The sequence below is a fragment of the Pelecanus crispus genome, chromosome 7 (genome assembly GCF_030463565.1).
Source record: "Pelecanus crispus isolate bPelCri1 chromosome 7, bPelCri1.pri, whole genome shotgun sequence".
Classification (NCBI taxonomy): Eukaryota; Metazoa; Chordata; class Aves; order Pelecaniformes; family Pelecanidae; genus Pelecanus; species Pelecanus crispus.
This window is the reverse complement of record NC_134649.1, coordinates 21,882,812-21,898,889: the sequence shown is the minus strand read 5'-3', so window position 1 is coordinate 21,898,889 and position 16,078 is coordinate 21,882,812. Positions and strand designations below refer to the sequence as shown.

The window sequence follows — 16,078 nt, the reverse complement described above, 5'->3', positions numbered from 1 at the left end:
TTCTAGGACCCAAAGTGGTATTTTTCTATATAGGCAGGTTTGGGTTATCACTAATGTGATTCCACTTTGCACGGTATGAATGTGCCCTTAAAGTATTCTCTGACGGGCAAGACCTATGTAGCTGTTTTCTTATCTATTGTCCTCCTAAATACGCTTCTTTTGTAGAAAGCCAGTGAGAAGAAAGAACAGCAATGTAGCATGGTCAAATATGTGCTATTTTTTTTTTCTTTCATAATTCAGTTGTCTTAAAACTAGTTCTCAGACTATCAAAATTTATTGCAGTGTAATAGGTGCGATGGTCTTGAGAGTGAGTGAAGTGTCCACAAAATGTCCTTGAGCTAGAAGTCACCATGACCTGCTGTGCTGTTACAATAAGAGGAAAAGTTACTCTTGAAAATACCCTCCCTAGCACTTAATGTGATATAGGAAGATACTCTCACTACGCATGTTCTCTTTCTTTAAAAGCCAAGCAGGACCAGCATACGGGACTACTGCTGTCTCTTCATTTTCTCTTGCACATATCTTAAGTATTACGCATTCAGCTAAGTTGGGTTCTCTTCAGCTGTGTGTTTCTTTAGAGCATATTTTTATTACTGCATTCTCTATGCTAATATATTGAATTATATAGCATTGTTTAAACTGTGGTTACTGGAATTTTTTTTCCACCCCTAAAATCAGTTATAGTAAATTTCAACTTTCTCTTAACATTTGCCCCAAGTTGATCTTCGACTTAAGTCATCAGTCCAGGATCAGATTTGTACAAAATCTCATAACAACAGATTGCTATTATATTACGCAGAGATTTGGGGAATTTGGCTGTAACAAATATACCAGTTTTACTGTCATGGGTATGTTTGTGTGAGCCAAATTACATAATCAGCTACCTCCAGCAAATAAGCTATGTATTCCTGCCATTTTAAATCCCTTGTCCCCAAAACAGGATGGCAAAAATAGTGAGATTAAAATTACTGGTGTGCCTATTGAATCTAAAATACAGTCTTCCTGTTATTTTTGATCAAGTCTTAGAAATACACCTTGAAAATGTATATGGAGCCACGTCTTTGGACAGTGTAAATTTATGTAGCTCTTTTGAGTTTTGCAGAACTACCCAAGCAAGACTGGCTAACAGTTCAGGCACTTCTTAAGTTCTATGATTTTAATATTAGATTTGAGGGAAAAAAGTGTGATAAAGGGATTTTTTAAATTATTATTCGCTTTGTAGAAAACAAGAGATTCACCCCCAAACAGTGTTAAGTCTTAATGCATAAGTAAAAAAAAATTATGTTTTAATATTGTATCTCCAAAAGTAGAATTACAAAAGCACTCTTAAAAATTGAGCTTTAACCATTTGACTACTAAATTTGGTGGAGAATGAGCACAACTTGTTCTGTTGGTGTGGATATTAGAGGAAACATTGTTTATAGGGGTGTGTTCTTTCAAAGCACTGTATTATGCTTTTTGCTTCACTCTCACCTAATCTGCTAGTAAACATCCTGTGCAAAAAAGTTGCAGGAAGCCATGTGGAAATTATTTTGACTGAAACCTTATAAATAAAAATGGTAAATAAGTCGCGATCAGAAAACTACTTTTCCAAATGGGAAAAAAAAAAGTTCCCTTAAAAGAAAGGTTTCTATAAAATTCCAGTCCCTGAGGTATTTTCTCTTTCACTAAGTGCAGTACCATCTTCTAAGTAGTTGGTAGATCTGGGACAATATGGATAAACATTCCCCTGAAACCACAGTCTTATCAGTAATTCCAAATATGTGGTGGAAAGGTTACACTAAAGTAAAAGCAGCAGAGAGCACCAGCTTTTTGCACAAAGTGGATTGGACGAGTTCAATTCTTAGTATCCCTACACAGACTAAATAAGGCAGTGATACGCCAGGGATCTTTTTAAAGAAAAAAAAAAGATTACTCAGACTGAATAATAGTTAGACAAGATAATAATTACTGTGTCAGTGACGTAAACTACTTCCACTTTCAGTATTAAACTCTCAAGGAAATTACTGTAAATATCATACAGACACGTAGAAATCATGATTCAGAGTCCACACAGAACAATACAGACATAAAAAACCAGCAGGGTTATGGCCTGCAGTATGTGTGTTTTGGCCAAAGGCACATGTTGCAATGCAGTTCAGGTAGGATAACAGGAATTGCGAAGGTGCAAACAGCTCAAAAGGAGCAGTTAAAATTTATTGCTTTGATTGCCACAGGGCAGCAGAAGTTCTTCTAGCAGTAAAACCTTAGGATTTCTGCTAAGGTTCCTGTCCCAAGTGTAAAATAAAGCAATGCAGAAGTATTGGGCTGAATTTGGCTGACAGTTTCCTAGTTGCAGCTGATAATTATTTTCTAGTTATGTTTAGTTTGTCATAGTATGCTAAGGTGTTTTTTTGGTAATTCAGTTTCCTAGTGGAGCTTCTTGGCAGAAGTGTTATTAAAGGTCATCGCAGAACTTCATGCTTCAGATAAAAATACAGCTATGTACATTAAACTTTTAGCCCATTCCAAGTTCAGTCACAGCAGCGTAGAATTCTGTATTTTGGCACATCATTAAAAAGTCAAAGCTCTGTCCCAGGGCCAAATCAAGAAAATGAGGTCAATCAGAGATCAAACTGGCCTCCTTGGAAAACAAGGTTTTGCCAAGAACAAGCTATCAATTTGGGATTAGCAAGCTTTCATTCTACACAGAATTTCATTTGCAGTTGTCCCTCTGTGCAATACAACAAAGTAGCACAGATGGTGCAGGCTTTGTGATCTTCTGTGTTTCTCATTTTCAGCACTTGTAAATTCATTTCCCACAATATTCATCTTACTTTACGTTCACTGACGCCCTGTGAAATGCATAGGACAAAGTGGAAATGAGATTCCCTGCTGGTAAAGTGGAAGTCAGCTGATGGCACAGTAGGCTACTGGACTCATAAAGGAAAAATAAAAACTAATGCAGAACAGTTTGTAGAAGCTCTGAAACATTAAAATCTTGCTTCATAGGGATGGGGTGGGGGGCATGGAATTGAAATGGCAAGATATGAAGAAACCTGTCCTGTCCCTGTAAACGTGATGGAAGAAGTTTTGTTCATATGGATGCACTAAAGAAAAGATATATGGTGACAGTGCATTCCAGTGAAAAGGAAGATGGAAACTTTCTGTTCTTTCCTACTTGTACCTCTCCTTTTTTCTCATTGCTTTCTTGCATCATATGGAAGGGCTTTTTACGAACATTGCTTTGTCTTTTGAACAACCAGCTCTTTATCAGCTTTAGAAATAAGGCTTGCCAAGCCCTTATCAACACCTTTCTTTCAGCTATTATCACATACCATATCTTCATAGCTCAGCTGATTGTATTTCATTAAAGCAAATGGTAAATGACTGACTGATCCTACTTTCTGTTGGTGTTTTCGTCAAAGTATTTTCACCTTTTTCTTTTCCTGTGCCCAAAAATAGGAATTCAACACACATATATATATAAAGGCAAAAAGATTTCCGTATTTTTTTAGAGTAGATGATTGGAACAGACAAAAGCTTTTAAAAATCATGCAAAGAAAACTAGGCTGTATATTCACTCACAGTTTTGACATAGCATTAAGTGTCACAAACAGAAAAGAAGCTCTATCCACTCCTTAACAATTCATCACAAGCCGTCTAAAATACTTGCTAATGAGGCCATCAAATCTCACAATTTTGGTCCCTAAATCTTTTCAAATGTAAATACAGACTGTGGTTGCATAACTTACCATAACTCAAACCATTCTGAAAATTTTAAATCTTGGTTATTCAGACAATACTTTTAGGTGATAGTGGAGTTATTCCAATAGAAAATGCTGGGGTGAGCATTATTACCCATTACTAGTATTAAATGCTAGCATTCGCTACTCTGTTGCGAAATGGTAAGATAAAATAAGAGTTCTGAGTAGAAGCTGCAACTCAGAAAATGATAAAATAGTACAAGAAGTTTGGTTGTCAGTAAATAAAATTTATATTGTATAAACTGTCTTTAAACAGATCAGTAAGAAAATTTAGTTTGTCTCCACTGCTTTTCAGTACATTTTCCCCATTCTAATAAGATATTGGTAAATTGGAATCTGAACTTTGCTATCTAAAACCCCAGGACTTACCTGGATTCATGCAGCTGTATTTCACAGCAAAAGTCTGAAGAGTAGCCAGACACTTACAGGAACATCAGGTTACTGCAGGTCTGTCTTTTAGAAACTGTTTTATGAATTCAGACAGGTGTCCGATTTGTCGTCATTCTTCAGTTTTTGGGTGCTGCTTTTAGACAGCCTAGCTTCCATTCTCCTTGTTAATTACAAAGTATCTAGTGTGCAAATTTTAGTGTTTGTACAGTCAGCAATTTAATCAGCCTTAAATAACCCAGCTGCCTCTTCCACTTCTCACTTCATGTTGTTTGTGAACAAAAAGCAAGAAGCAGAAAATACATCTCTAATCAGATCTCAGCTCTCTTGTCTTTGTAGATATTGCATGCGTGTCCATGTACCCATATACTTCCCTGTATTAAACAGGACAAGTAAAAAGTGTCCAAAAGCCATCGTTATTGGGCATTTGTGGGATTAGAGATTTTTTTTTTCTTTATTGGTTCTCATCTTTAACAGCAGAATAAGGAGGGAAAAACTGTTTTCATGAATGCAGTCATTTTAGTATTGATTTTAATCATAATACTATTTAGTCTTTAATTTCTGTTTTGTTGATACAAAGAGAGGAGTCTGAAACAAAAAACCTTATATTTAAGAACTGACATTGGGGAAAGTTTGGCTCTGCTGTGGATTCAGACTTTAGAGTGGACACTTCTCTGATTGTTTCCATGAACCATGGTAACAATGGAGTTGATAATGTGACTTGTTCACCCTGGGAATTGTTAAAAGGATCATTATATATAAAGCTCTGTTCTGTGTGATGCTGGAGAGGTCTTAACTGGAATACTGTATTCGTTATAGGGTACCTCTCCTCAGAAAGATGTAATAAATGGGGAGAATCCAGAAAAAGAGCAACAAGAATCAGAGGGCTAGGAATAAAGATAGGAGGAATGAGGGCTGGTTATTTCAGAAAAGAAAACAATGAGGAGGGGAAAAGCTGCATTTTCCCAAGTGTAAAGGTATAATGTTAAAGGATGGGAGTCAGTATTTTTTTAATATCACCTAGGAGAAGGCCTATCAGTTTACTTTGAGGTAACAGAGACTTAGGATTGAATAGCAGGAAGAAAGAGAAAGGAGAAGATAGAGAAGGACAACTCTCTTCTGGGGTGTTTTTAGTAGGTTGGAAAGGCATTTCTTAGGAATGATTCAGCTGGCAATGTACAAATCAGACTCGCCTTGCAGGCCAGTTCTGCTGGCTCAGAGGAAAAGGGAATGGGTGCAAAGGCAGCGTACTCTGCCCTTATAGCTGAACGCCTTTTGGTGTAGATGTGCATGGCCAGTCATTTCTAAATTGGAAGGAAGCATTACCACATCCACAGAGGCCTATGAAAGTGTGCTTTTGTACTATCACAATTCTAGGATTGGCACTATTGTCTAAAATGAGTGAACCAAGGTTGAATTTGAGAGGTGCAAAGCTTATCTCTTATTATTCTAACTGAAATTCCAGTAATAAATTTGAGAGCCCTTTTCTGAAATAAGGAGGAAAAAGAGGCTGCCTAGGACTAAAATTAGGAGTAAGTTTTGATTCCTTTGCTTTTCTTTTTCTATAGGCAAGGAGAAATCCTTTTCATAAACTTCAAAAAAGGCCTTGTATTCACCAAATTGAGAAGTATTAATTGGTTTAGGAGCAAATACTCTGTGGATTGTATATTCCTAATAAAATACCATTTTTAGCTGGCAGGTGGCATTAGAAATCCTCTGTGGGTAACATGAAACATCGTACAATAACTAAGGGCAAGTGCTTTTTTGCACTTTTCTTATCAGCAAGTAAACTTGACCTTAAAATTAAAACTCTTTCAGAATGAGTTTATATTTTGGATTAAGTTAGTTCAGTATTTTTAAAAACTAAAGGCTGGATACACACTGAACCTTTTCTGCAGTTGGAATTGATTATCCCCATGGCTGGCTGTACAAGAAAAAGGCTGTGGATTTGAAGGGCATAGAAGACAAAACTATTCTCGTGTTCCTTAATAGCTGTTCTCCCAATTAGATTTGATACATGCTGGTAGGGTCTATACAACACTTTTCTACATCTGTCTTCTGTGTAGTATTAAGTATTTCATAAATCTGGGGACTTCAGTCTCCAAGACAATCAGCTGACATTTTCTTTTTTCTATATAATCAAGGGTTAATGCTGTATTTTTACAGTATTGGTTCAAACTTTTGTAACCCTTGAGAGAAGGGGGGAGGACTTGCCATTGATAACTTACTTCACCTCTAACAGTATAAAATACATTTGAAAATTTAAATTGGCAAGAGCCACTGTGCAAAGAGGGTAACTATCAACACTTCCAGAAAATGATGACTTTCCTCTCATAAATAAAATTGACTAGCAAATGCCTTTTTCAAATTTGTTTTGTTGTGCATGGCAGTTATAAACAGGCAGTTTAAGCTATAGTGTATGTAATACATAGGGAAATTTAAATGCTTGTGAAGTATGGAAATAGGCACAGTATCAAAGACAGGAGAACAATCAAAATACTGTTACTACTTGTGTCTACTTTCATATGATTATCTTACAGTGCACTTTCCTGATCAACAAGCATAAAAGACTAAATCTCCCATTAAATGCTATGTTTCTTAACCACATAAGCATGTAAAAGATGAAAAACAAACTCACCCTACATAATAAGTTCCTGAGAAGATGAAAAACATTTTCTTTTTTCTTTAAGTGTAAGGTAAGTTTATAACTCACCCTACGTAATAAGTTCCGAGAAACGGGGAGAAAAGTCACCTTATGCTTATATTTAGGGCTAATATGAGATCTGGGCTCCTTGGTGGTTATGACTCTGTAGAACTAGTGCTGACTTTTACTAACCTTAGCTATCTGGCTTTCCTTGGCTTTCAGGGATGAGCTAAGGGAAGCTGTAACTTCATCTCAAGAGAGATGTCTTCCTATTTTCTCTTCCTCTGAGCTTTGCAGTTAAGACCTGTTGGTGCATTATACCAACTGAATACTTAGGCTCTAACCTTGTAAAGATTAAAATATATGCTTAACTTACACGCTTTGAAGGATCTCACTGAAGTCAGTAGAACTAAGGTTAATAGGCAAAGGTCAACAGGCCTGAGTCTTTGTAGGGCTGTTATTTTAATCAGTAAATGCCTTAGGACAGGGGCCCTAATAGAGGTTGTCCAGTGGCTGTTATAAGGGAGTTGGAGCTGCCAGTTTGCTATGGCAGTGCAAACAATTAATAAGGATAATTATTATGGTGACAATGTATGTATCAACAAGATATTTCTGGACAGAAATTAAATATGGCTATATATGGCAAAATAAAAACATATGCTTAGGATCTTGACAAATGATTGAAAGCAATTAAGGTACCATGTTCCAATGATTGTTTCCATTCATCACCCGAACCACAGCAAGTATGCTTGCCAACAGCCCCTGCCATGCACACATACACCCCTCACTGCAGATGTGATGTGTTAGCTTGACACAGCTGCAGCTAAGAGCTTTCAGTTTCCAATTACAGTGGGCAAGGAGCGTGCATCCAGTCACTTAACCCAGCTGACAGGTGGTAACTTGTTATGCCATGCTAACCCAGTCATGTGCAATTGTTTGATCATATCCTTGAATATTCTATGCATGTTTCTTTGTATCTCCTGTTGCTATTGATTATCTTTATCTTGTTCAAGCTTCACACAAAGCTGAGAGAAGAACACGAAATAAAATTATATGGATACGCAAGTAACTGTAAAGTAAATGTCACTGTGAATTTACCATATATCGGCTGCTATTCCGACTAAAAGCACAACCTGCCTGAACTGTATTTTCCATTGTATAATATATGCACAGGGAGAGCTGCCCACACGTATTGGTCTGCAGTTGAAGTGGAAACTGTTCATGTGCCTTAAGATAGTCTGCCAAGGTCAGTTCAGTAAACAATTTTTCAGTGCTTGTGTTTAGGACTAGACTGTGGATGTCCATCAACAAGGTACATACTAAAAAAAAGGGATACAGAATTTACAAACTTACGTTATGTGTGTTCTGTTTATTTTCTTCCCCCAGATTTGTAAGAGCAAAGCTAAGGAATCCCAGCAGTATTATCACAGCCTATCTATCCGGCAGAGTCTGGCTGTCAACTTCAACATCCAACAGGACTGTGGCCATTTCCTTGCTGAAGTGCCAGTTCGTCTCCTTCCATGGGAGGATGCTGATGCACCAGAGGTGGAAGAAGAAGAGCGGGAAGAAGAAGAGAAAGAGCCTGAGCAAAAGAACAGAGACACTCCTTCCCATACAGAGGCTTCACAGAAAGACAGCTCAAGCAACCAGGGGACCATCAGCAAGCCACGCAGCCGTGTTGTGGTCATCACGCGGGAGGTCCCATACTTAACAGTGGCCGACTTTGTGCGAGAATCTGCACCCCGCCATGCAAAAAGCCCGGATTTATATGAGAGGCAGGTCTGCCTACTCCTTTTACAGCTGTGTTTGGGTCTGGAGCACCTGAAACCCTATCATATCACACACTGTGATCTGCGGTTAGAGAACCTGCTGCTGGTTCATTCCAGACCAGGAGGCAGCCCTCTGAGCTCTGAGTCCATGGAACCCAGTCCCAACACTGCTTGCCCAGCCAGATTAATAGTGAGCAATTTCTCCCAGGCCAAACAGAAGAGTCATATGGTAGATCCTGAGGTCCTACGGGATCAGTCCCGCCTGGCTCCAGAAATCATCACTGCAACACAGTACAAAAAATGTGATGAGTTCCAGACTGGCATCCTCATCTATGAAATGCTGCACTTACCTAACCCCTTTGATGAGAATCCAGAGCTGAAGGAGAAGGAGTATACTCGTGCTGATCTCCCCAAGATTCCTTGCCGCTCCCTCTATTCTCAAGGGCTTCAACAGCTTGCCAGCTGCCTGCTGAATCCCAACCCTTCAGAGAGGATCCTCATATCGGAAGCCAAGGGAATCCTTCAGTGTTTGCTCTGGGGTCCACGTGAGGACTTGTTCCATGCTCTAAGTACATCTTCCAACCCCACGCGGAGAGATGCTATACTTCAGAACTGGCTGGATATCAAAAGGACGCTGCTGATGATCAAGTTTGCAGAGAAGTCCTTGGACAGGGACTGTGGAGTTATTCTGGAAGACTGGCTTTGTTGTCAGTATCTGGCTTTTGCCACTATAGACTCGCTTCATCGCATTGTGAGAATCATGCAGCAGCACTAGTTTGTAGAGCCTGTTTGCTTTTCATGAAGCACCCCCACCTCCACCCCGGCCCTCACTCCAGCCTGCCCTAGGGCTCACACTTTGTACAAGTGTTAAAAAATACCCTAGATATCAAAGCCAGCAACTCTGAGCAAATAGGTTCTAATGGGAGAAACTGCATCCTGTACCCAGTATAACAGAAACTCTTACTTTTTTGCCAGGCCTGTTAGGGATTGATTATATATACGTGACTGCATTTGGATCAGACAGGATGTAACTTGATTAATATCTGGCTGAAAAGGAGAGCAAACTTTGATACCACTATTTCTACCGCTGCAGTAAACAAATTGCCCTCCTCTTCTGGGTAGTTTCTGTCATTTCTGTACGTAGCATTCGTTAGTGAATAGCAGTGACCATAAGCAGAAATGGATTAGTTGTAAATGTGAGCTGAATGATCCACCATGCCACAAAACACTCATTTGCTTCCATTCTACATGCCACGCAAAATTAGTCAGTCCCCCACGAGTGGGCTGGACTCCTCTTTCCTTTGGTCTCAGCCAAACAGATTTTGGTCTTTCTCTTATACTTTATGCCTTCTATTTTTCCTCCCCAGATGTGGTTATCCTGCTGACTGCAGCAAGTGTCAGTGGGCAGTAAGCATCCGTGTGCGGTCCTTTTCCCTCCTTCTCTGCCTCTGACTCACTGCCTACCTATGTCCTTTCTAACCATGGATCCGTGATTTCAACAATGCTGCCTTACTCAGACCATTACCCTTAGCTTAAGACCTCTGCATTAAAAAGCAGAATATGCACGCTTTGTCTGTCACATTTCCTACATGACATTCACCAGTCTGGACTGTTGACGTACTGTAGCTATAACCACATTTATACAAGAACAATACAACACATGGTGGGCAATTGAAATTCCCCTTCCATCGCAAAAGGCACTAAAGCCTGACTTGAAATGGATAGGACATACATAACCTTCTCTGACAATCACCATTATGAATCAGGGATGAAAATAACAGCCACCTCTTCTGTTTTATTTTGGTTTGCCCTTGTCACTTGTACCATATTGCAAAGTGGGACTGAAATTGGCTCTGCTGGTATGTTGGCAGGAGATGAAATGTTTAGAGCTTGTCTGTGTGTAGCTAACAGGCCACATGGAGACACTTTTACTGCAGACAGTTCTCTGAAGGGTAAAAACAAGGGGGCAAAAACACTGTTTAATTATTGAGGGAGCTGTTAAGTTTGGCAGCCACAACTAACAGCATCGTAATCCATTTTTCCCACAGTGGTGTTTGGCTGCATGTCTCTTGTCTGTTGTAACTAATGTTTTCTAATGTTGCTATAGACAACACCCTAAAAATGGAATGTTGTCAGAATAGCTCAAAGAGCATTGCAGACAGAGTTTTGGACTAGAGCAGGAATTAGGGAGGATTAAAGAGACAGAATTTTTAAAAACTCAACCTGAAGGAGCTTTTCACTTTTAGAGGCCTCAGCTGCCTTCCTTCCCTGACCTAACGGCCGTATCCTATAGAACCTCTGCAGTTGTACAGGCAGTATCTTTGCTCAGTATTGCTAGGCTCTGAATCATTTCCTGAATCACTCTGAAGAACTGAGCTGGATGCAGGGGAAAAAGTGATACTGAATATTCTGACCAGGTGATGGAAAGCAGACAGCCCTAGTTATGAGCCTGTGCTTCTCTCCTATGGATCTATGTGCAATTCTTGTATGTATTTTTTAAAGCTGTACATTACAGTGTTCACTTTCACACCAGCCTTTACCTTATGCTAGATCTGCAGCCCCTTCCTTTACTTTCCTGGCACATAAATGCGCAGATATCCATGTGTTCTTTTTATGGATTGATGTTTCATTTTAATTGTGAAAACTGTGAGGAATCTATTCACTTCAGCCTTGAAACAAATAGCCACTTTATACGGCATATGCATGCTTGGACTAGATGCATGGAAACTGAACAAACAGTCCTGCAGGCTTAAAGTCAGCAAAACTGGCTCTGGATCCACACTGTACATTTGGAGAGGTTGAAATGTCTATATTAGTCTTCTCTGGCATCTATCAGAGCTAAGCTGAATAGTGTGTGGAAGCCTACATCGATTGTGCCGTAGTATATAGACTGTCTTTGTGACCTTTCTAAGGATTTTTTTTTTTTTTTTTTTTAATTTCTGATTATTATTCTTTTGTTTGATTCAGCTGTATCAGTGAAGGATCAGGCAAGGATAAGGATAATATATTTTAATGTTATATATATATTATTTTTTCTTTATCTTTTTGGCAAAAAGGTTAGGATGGCGGCATTGATGCAGAAAAAGAGGACAGAGCATTAAAAGCCCAAGTGCAATGTATGTAGTTGAGGTACTTCCACTACATCAGGAAAGAAAGTTTCTACACTACTGCTGAGCAGCTCGTAGAAGAACTTTTACAAAGAATCACACATATTCAATGCAGCCCTGCTTTATCTGGACACAGGAGGGCAATGCTCTCATAGCTTAAATACACTGAGCATGACAAGTCACTCGCATGTATCTGCTAGCTATTAATCACAATGCGTTGAGCTACAAGTAGGGCTTCGTGTTCTCTGTGGTCTGGTTTTGTCTTTGTTTTGTAGTGCGTGTGTGCACATAACTTCTAACCGACTCATATAGGCTGTACGAGCAATTCTTGGACCACTTGCTGTTGCAGTGGGCTCATTCCTTGAAGCCGGTAGGCGTTTCCGTGTTTATGGACACATGTTCTCAGTGTCACTTTCATGTCAACAGGCACATGCAAAGTTGAATTTGAATGTTTTACAACCATATGTATTTAATGCAGCTGGTCCAAAGCCTTTGTATCTCTAGCTATCTAATTTCAGTTTGTATCTTTTGTGATGAACCAATACTCATTTAGCTCTGCAGTATAATCAAGCATGGATAGATGTTCACTACCGATCTCTTTCTTGTGCAGCACTGGGTAAACTTCAGCAATTTGTAATGTTGTGTGTTTTTTTTTCTTTAAAAAAGAAAGAATGGTCAAAGTAGTCGAACACAATCTGGCCCGAGCTATTCCTTTGTGAGCTTGGGGCTGATTTTGCAGGTATGCCCATAATTGATGATTGTAAGTGTGTTTGTGGTGGTTCTCCATCCTGGCAACAGATTGTGCCACATAAATATCCAAGAATGTATGCATTAAAGTGATTGTAAACAAACCGTAAGAATGCTACAGCATAATGGCTAAGCAAAAGGAAAAAAACCCGCTCTGTTTGTAACTGGGATCCTGTGTATGACAGGAACAAAACCCCTGGCTGTGCATGTTATAACTTACTTGAATATGTGCACAGATCTTGAATTTTTTTTAGCAATGTCGCACTTTCAGTTGAGCTCAAGAAATAGGAAGAGCTGCAAATCTAAGATAACAGTATTGACTGTAAATATATATTTTTCTATTAATAAAAGTTGTCATTCAAATATTTTTAACATGAACTCTAAAGATTTTTCCAGTGGAAACTAATTTCTGGAAAAATCACATGCTTGCTTGAAGAATTATGATGAGTGGTTTCTGATCCTATTAGAGCCATTAAAAACCTCTCTAATGTTACAGAGAGAGCACAGTGATTGGATTCACAATGTTTAGTGCCTTGTCAAAAAACTGAAATGTAGCTGGTCAGTTGGTGGAAATCTTACTCTGTTCATAACAGCCCTAGAAATAATACTGCCTACATTAAGATGCAAAAGACTTTACAAAATTAAATGCTGTACTTCATATGATATTGAGTTGATCTATTCAATGAGATTTGGTTTCAGCGTTTGTGTGAATGAGTTCCTTTAAGTTACTTGTAGTACAGCATAAACCTGAAGTAACAAAAATTGTGGGCTTTCAGATTTGGGATCTGCACAGGGAGAATAATAGTGAATAACAAGTCAATTGGTCTAGACTGACCGCAGCATCAAAAGAAGCCTATTGCTTTGACAATCTACTGCAGACACTCAGCTTCTAGGAGATGAGGAATCTAATTAGTCTGGAAGAAGCGGTGAAGGTCAGATGTGCCGCTCCTGCTGTAGGTAGCGGATGTGCTGCACACTGTACTCTGCAGTGTGAAATGCAAACCTCTGTTAAAACAGGAGTTCTAAAAAACTACTCCTGAGATGTTACGGAAAATGGTTTTGTTTTGTATTTCTTAAATGGGAATTACTTATTCAGTAATTATCTTTCAAACCTCAGATCTGATCCAGTCAATACGCATAACCAGGTAAATATAAAGAGAATCTACTAGTAAAAACTTGCCTGCAAATTTTCAGGAATGAGGGAATCCAGAATTTTAGTCTGGAGCCTCTGGAATGTCCAAATATAAAAGCCTGGTCTCACTTCAATATTCAGACATGATGAAATCAATAACTCAAGCTAGGATATCATGCTGCTGACCCACAGACAAGAATGCATGTAGCATTTACAGAAATGTTCCACCTTACATCTTTTTTATGCTCCACACATCCCAGCAGCACCCACAAGGTATGAATGGATCATCTTGACATTCTAACACAGGGGAATTCCCACATATTAGAGAGAAAAATACATTTGAATAAATCACGTGTGTTAGGGTTCAGCTACTTGAGGAATTTACTTAGCAGCTTCACACTGCAGGTCTTTAGCATGTAAAAATAGTATTTGCTGCTGAAATAAAATGTATCTGCTTCTCAATTCCTGTGCTGAGATGCCCCACCTAAATTAATTATATGTAAATATAAATTAAATAGTCCTGGGTTTATTTAAATCGATTGTAACTTTTCTGAGGGATATAATGCAAACTGAATCAGACCTTTTAATGCACTTTCCTTTCCCCTGTTCCCCAAATAGGAATTAAGCTGTTTCTCTGTAGAAACAGTACCTGACCATTAATTCCTGCATGACTTTAGGCCATCTATTTTACTCTTGATTTTGCAGAGGTAGTGTTGGTTCTGCCAAACCTCCTGTAAAACCTGGAGCATAATCAGAGCCCTTCAGTCCACGTAGAGAAGAGAGGCGATGGTGATTTAGTAATGCAGTAAGATAACATCAAAGACATGCAGAGTAGAATTTTAAATACCTCTATAAAAATACACCTGTGGAAATACTCTGTAAACAGTCATCTGGATTCCAAACACTTCAGGGGAGGTACACACAAAAAATACTTTTCAAAAGAAATATTGGGGAGAAATTTCTTTAGGGTACCTTCAACTCCAAAGGGAGGAGCAAGTCTTTCCCACTGCTGTGTTGCAGAGAATTTCTAGTAGACATTTGTATGGATTTTATTATTCACCTGGATGCAGTATTAGAAGGATGGTGATTTTTAATAGATGTAGAATGTAATTTAAATAATTTCCTGTAAGTCTCCTTGCATTGGTGCTCCACTCAGCATTTAGTTGGAAACCACAGAATGCTTTCAGATCAAGCAGAGTTGCCAGTGAGAAATGAAATACTCAATTTAACTGTACATAAGCATTTTACCACTCTACTGAATTTGAGAATTTGGTTTGTATTTCAGACTATACAGATTTTTTTTTTTTTTTCCCATAAATCCAAGGGGAATATTTCAGGGATTTAGAAGAGGTTTGAACTTTTTTTATATGGAGGAAATATTTGTTCATATATATATACACACACACATACATATATATATATGAGAGTGCGTGTGGGCATGTTTTAATATATATATGTATGTATATGAACTTTTGTATCCCAAAAGTATTCTTTGCCCCTTTTTGCTTGAAAAAATATATATTATATATTGTATATATAATATATATTTTAAAGTGTTTAAATTTGAATATAGTAATTTCATAAATAACACTTCTTCAAAAAGGACTCAAAACTTCTGTTTCTTTGTCCTTTGGCTTGTTGGTATTAGAAGGTTTTGCAGTTGAAATCCTTGGGTTTTTTTTCTTTTAAAACTTGCTTATGCTGAGCATTTAAGAATGTGTTCTTGTTTTTAGTAAAAGGGGGGATTTTTTTTTAAATTGGGGATTCCAAAATTGATGGACTTTTATAAATGGGATTTCTTTAAATCTCTTGAGTAAGGGATTTTTTTTTTTTTTTTTTTTTTTTTAATTTCAACTCCATTCTTGTGGGTAATTTGTATTTGGAATTCCTGGTTGCATTGCTTTATCTGGTGCTTCATATTGATATTTACACGTTTTTATATAAATAAGTATATAAACTTCAAGCCTTCCTTTGTGATCAGGGGCAGTTACACTCCGGTTTGCTGTGGTACTTTGCTGTGTACTCTGTGGCATTCATGTTACTGTGTAAATAAACTAGTTTTATTACACTCAAATTTGCAGTTGCCTCATTTTTCTCTCTTCCTAGGCGATTAGACGAAAATGTATTTCTGAGGAAAATGCATGTGGGAAGTCCAGCAAAAGATTTTACTACAAGAATAGCTGGCTGGTTTGCAGCAGCAGCTAGTGTGCAAGCGTGGCAGATACAAACTTCAGCTGATGAGACTGATGCTCGGCACCTCCAGCCACGCCACCACAGTGGCCGGGCATCCCAGCTGCAGGAGTTGCCAGTGCTTGGGATGCTGTGCCACCTCCCACCTCTGGTGTTTTCCCCAGAAGTCTCACAATGGCTGGCACTATTTCGGCTCCATCTGGACAAGTGGCAGCGGCAGCCCAAAAATAAACCGGCCACCAGCAGCTGCTGTTGATTGAGCCAATGTCTTGTAAGGCCTTCTTGGAGAGAAGTGATATTAATGAAAATGGAGACAGCGGCATGTCCACACTGGGGCAACTGTTATCACTAAAGGA

At 38.6% G+C, this 16,078-nt stretch overlaps 1 protein-coding gene across 2 annotated transcripts in view; it reads left to right on the top strand.

Moving 5' to 3' along the window:
- PEAK1 (pseudopodium enriched atypical kinase 1) overlaps nt 1–14,963 on the top strand; it is a 39,993-nt gene extending 25,030 nt beyond the window's left edge. Inside the window, exons 5-6 of one of the 2 annotated variants that reach the window (XM_075713792.1) lie at nt 8,164–9,297; nt 11,603–14,963. In XM_075713792.1, the coding sequence (XP_075569907.1) occupies nt 8,164–9,297; nt 11,603–11,647 (1,179 nt within the window). In that variant the 3' untranslated portion in view covers nt 11,648–14,963. Of the gene's footprint in view, nt 1–8,163; nt 11,278–11,602 lie in introns of those variants that run through there. The other variant, XM_009490122.2, reaches the window with a different exon arrangement.
- The last annotated feature ends 1,115 nt before the right edge of the window (nt 14,964–16,078 follow it).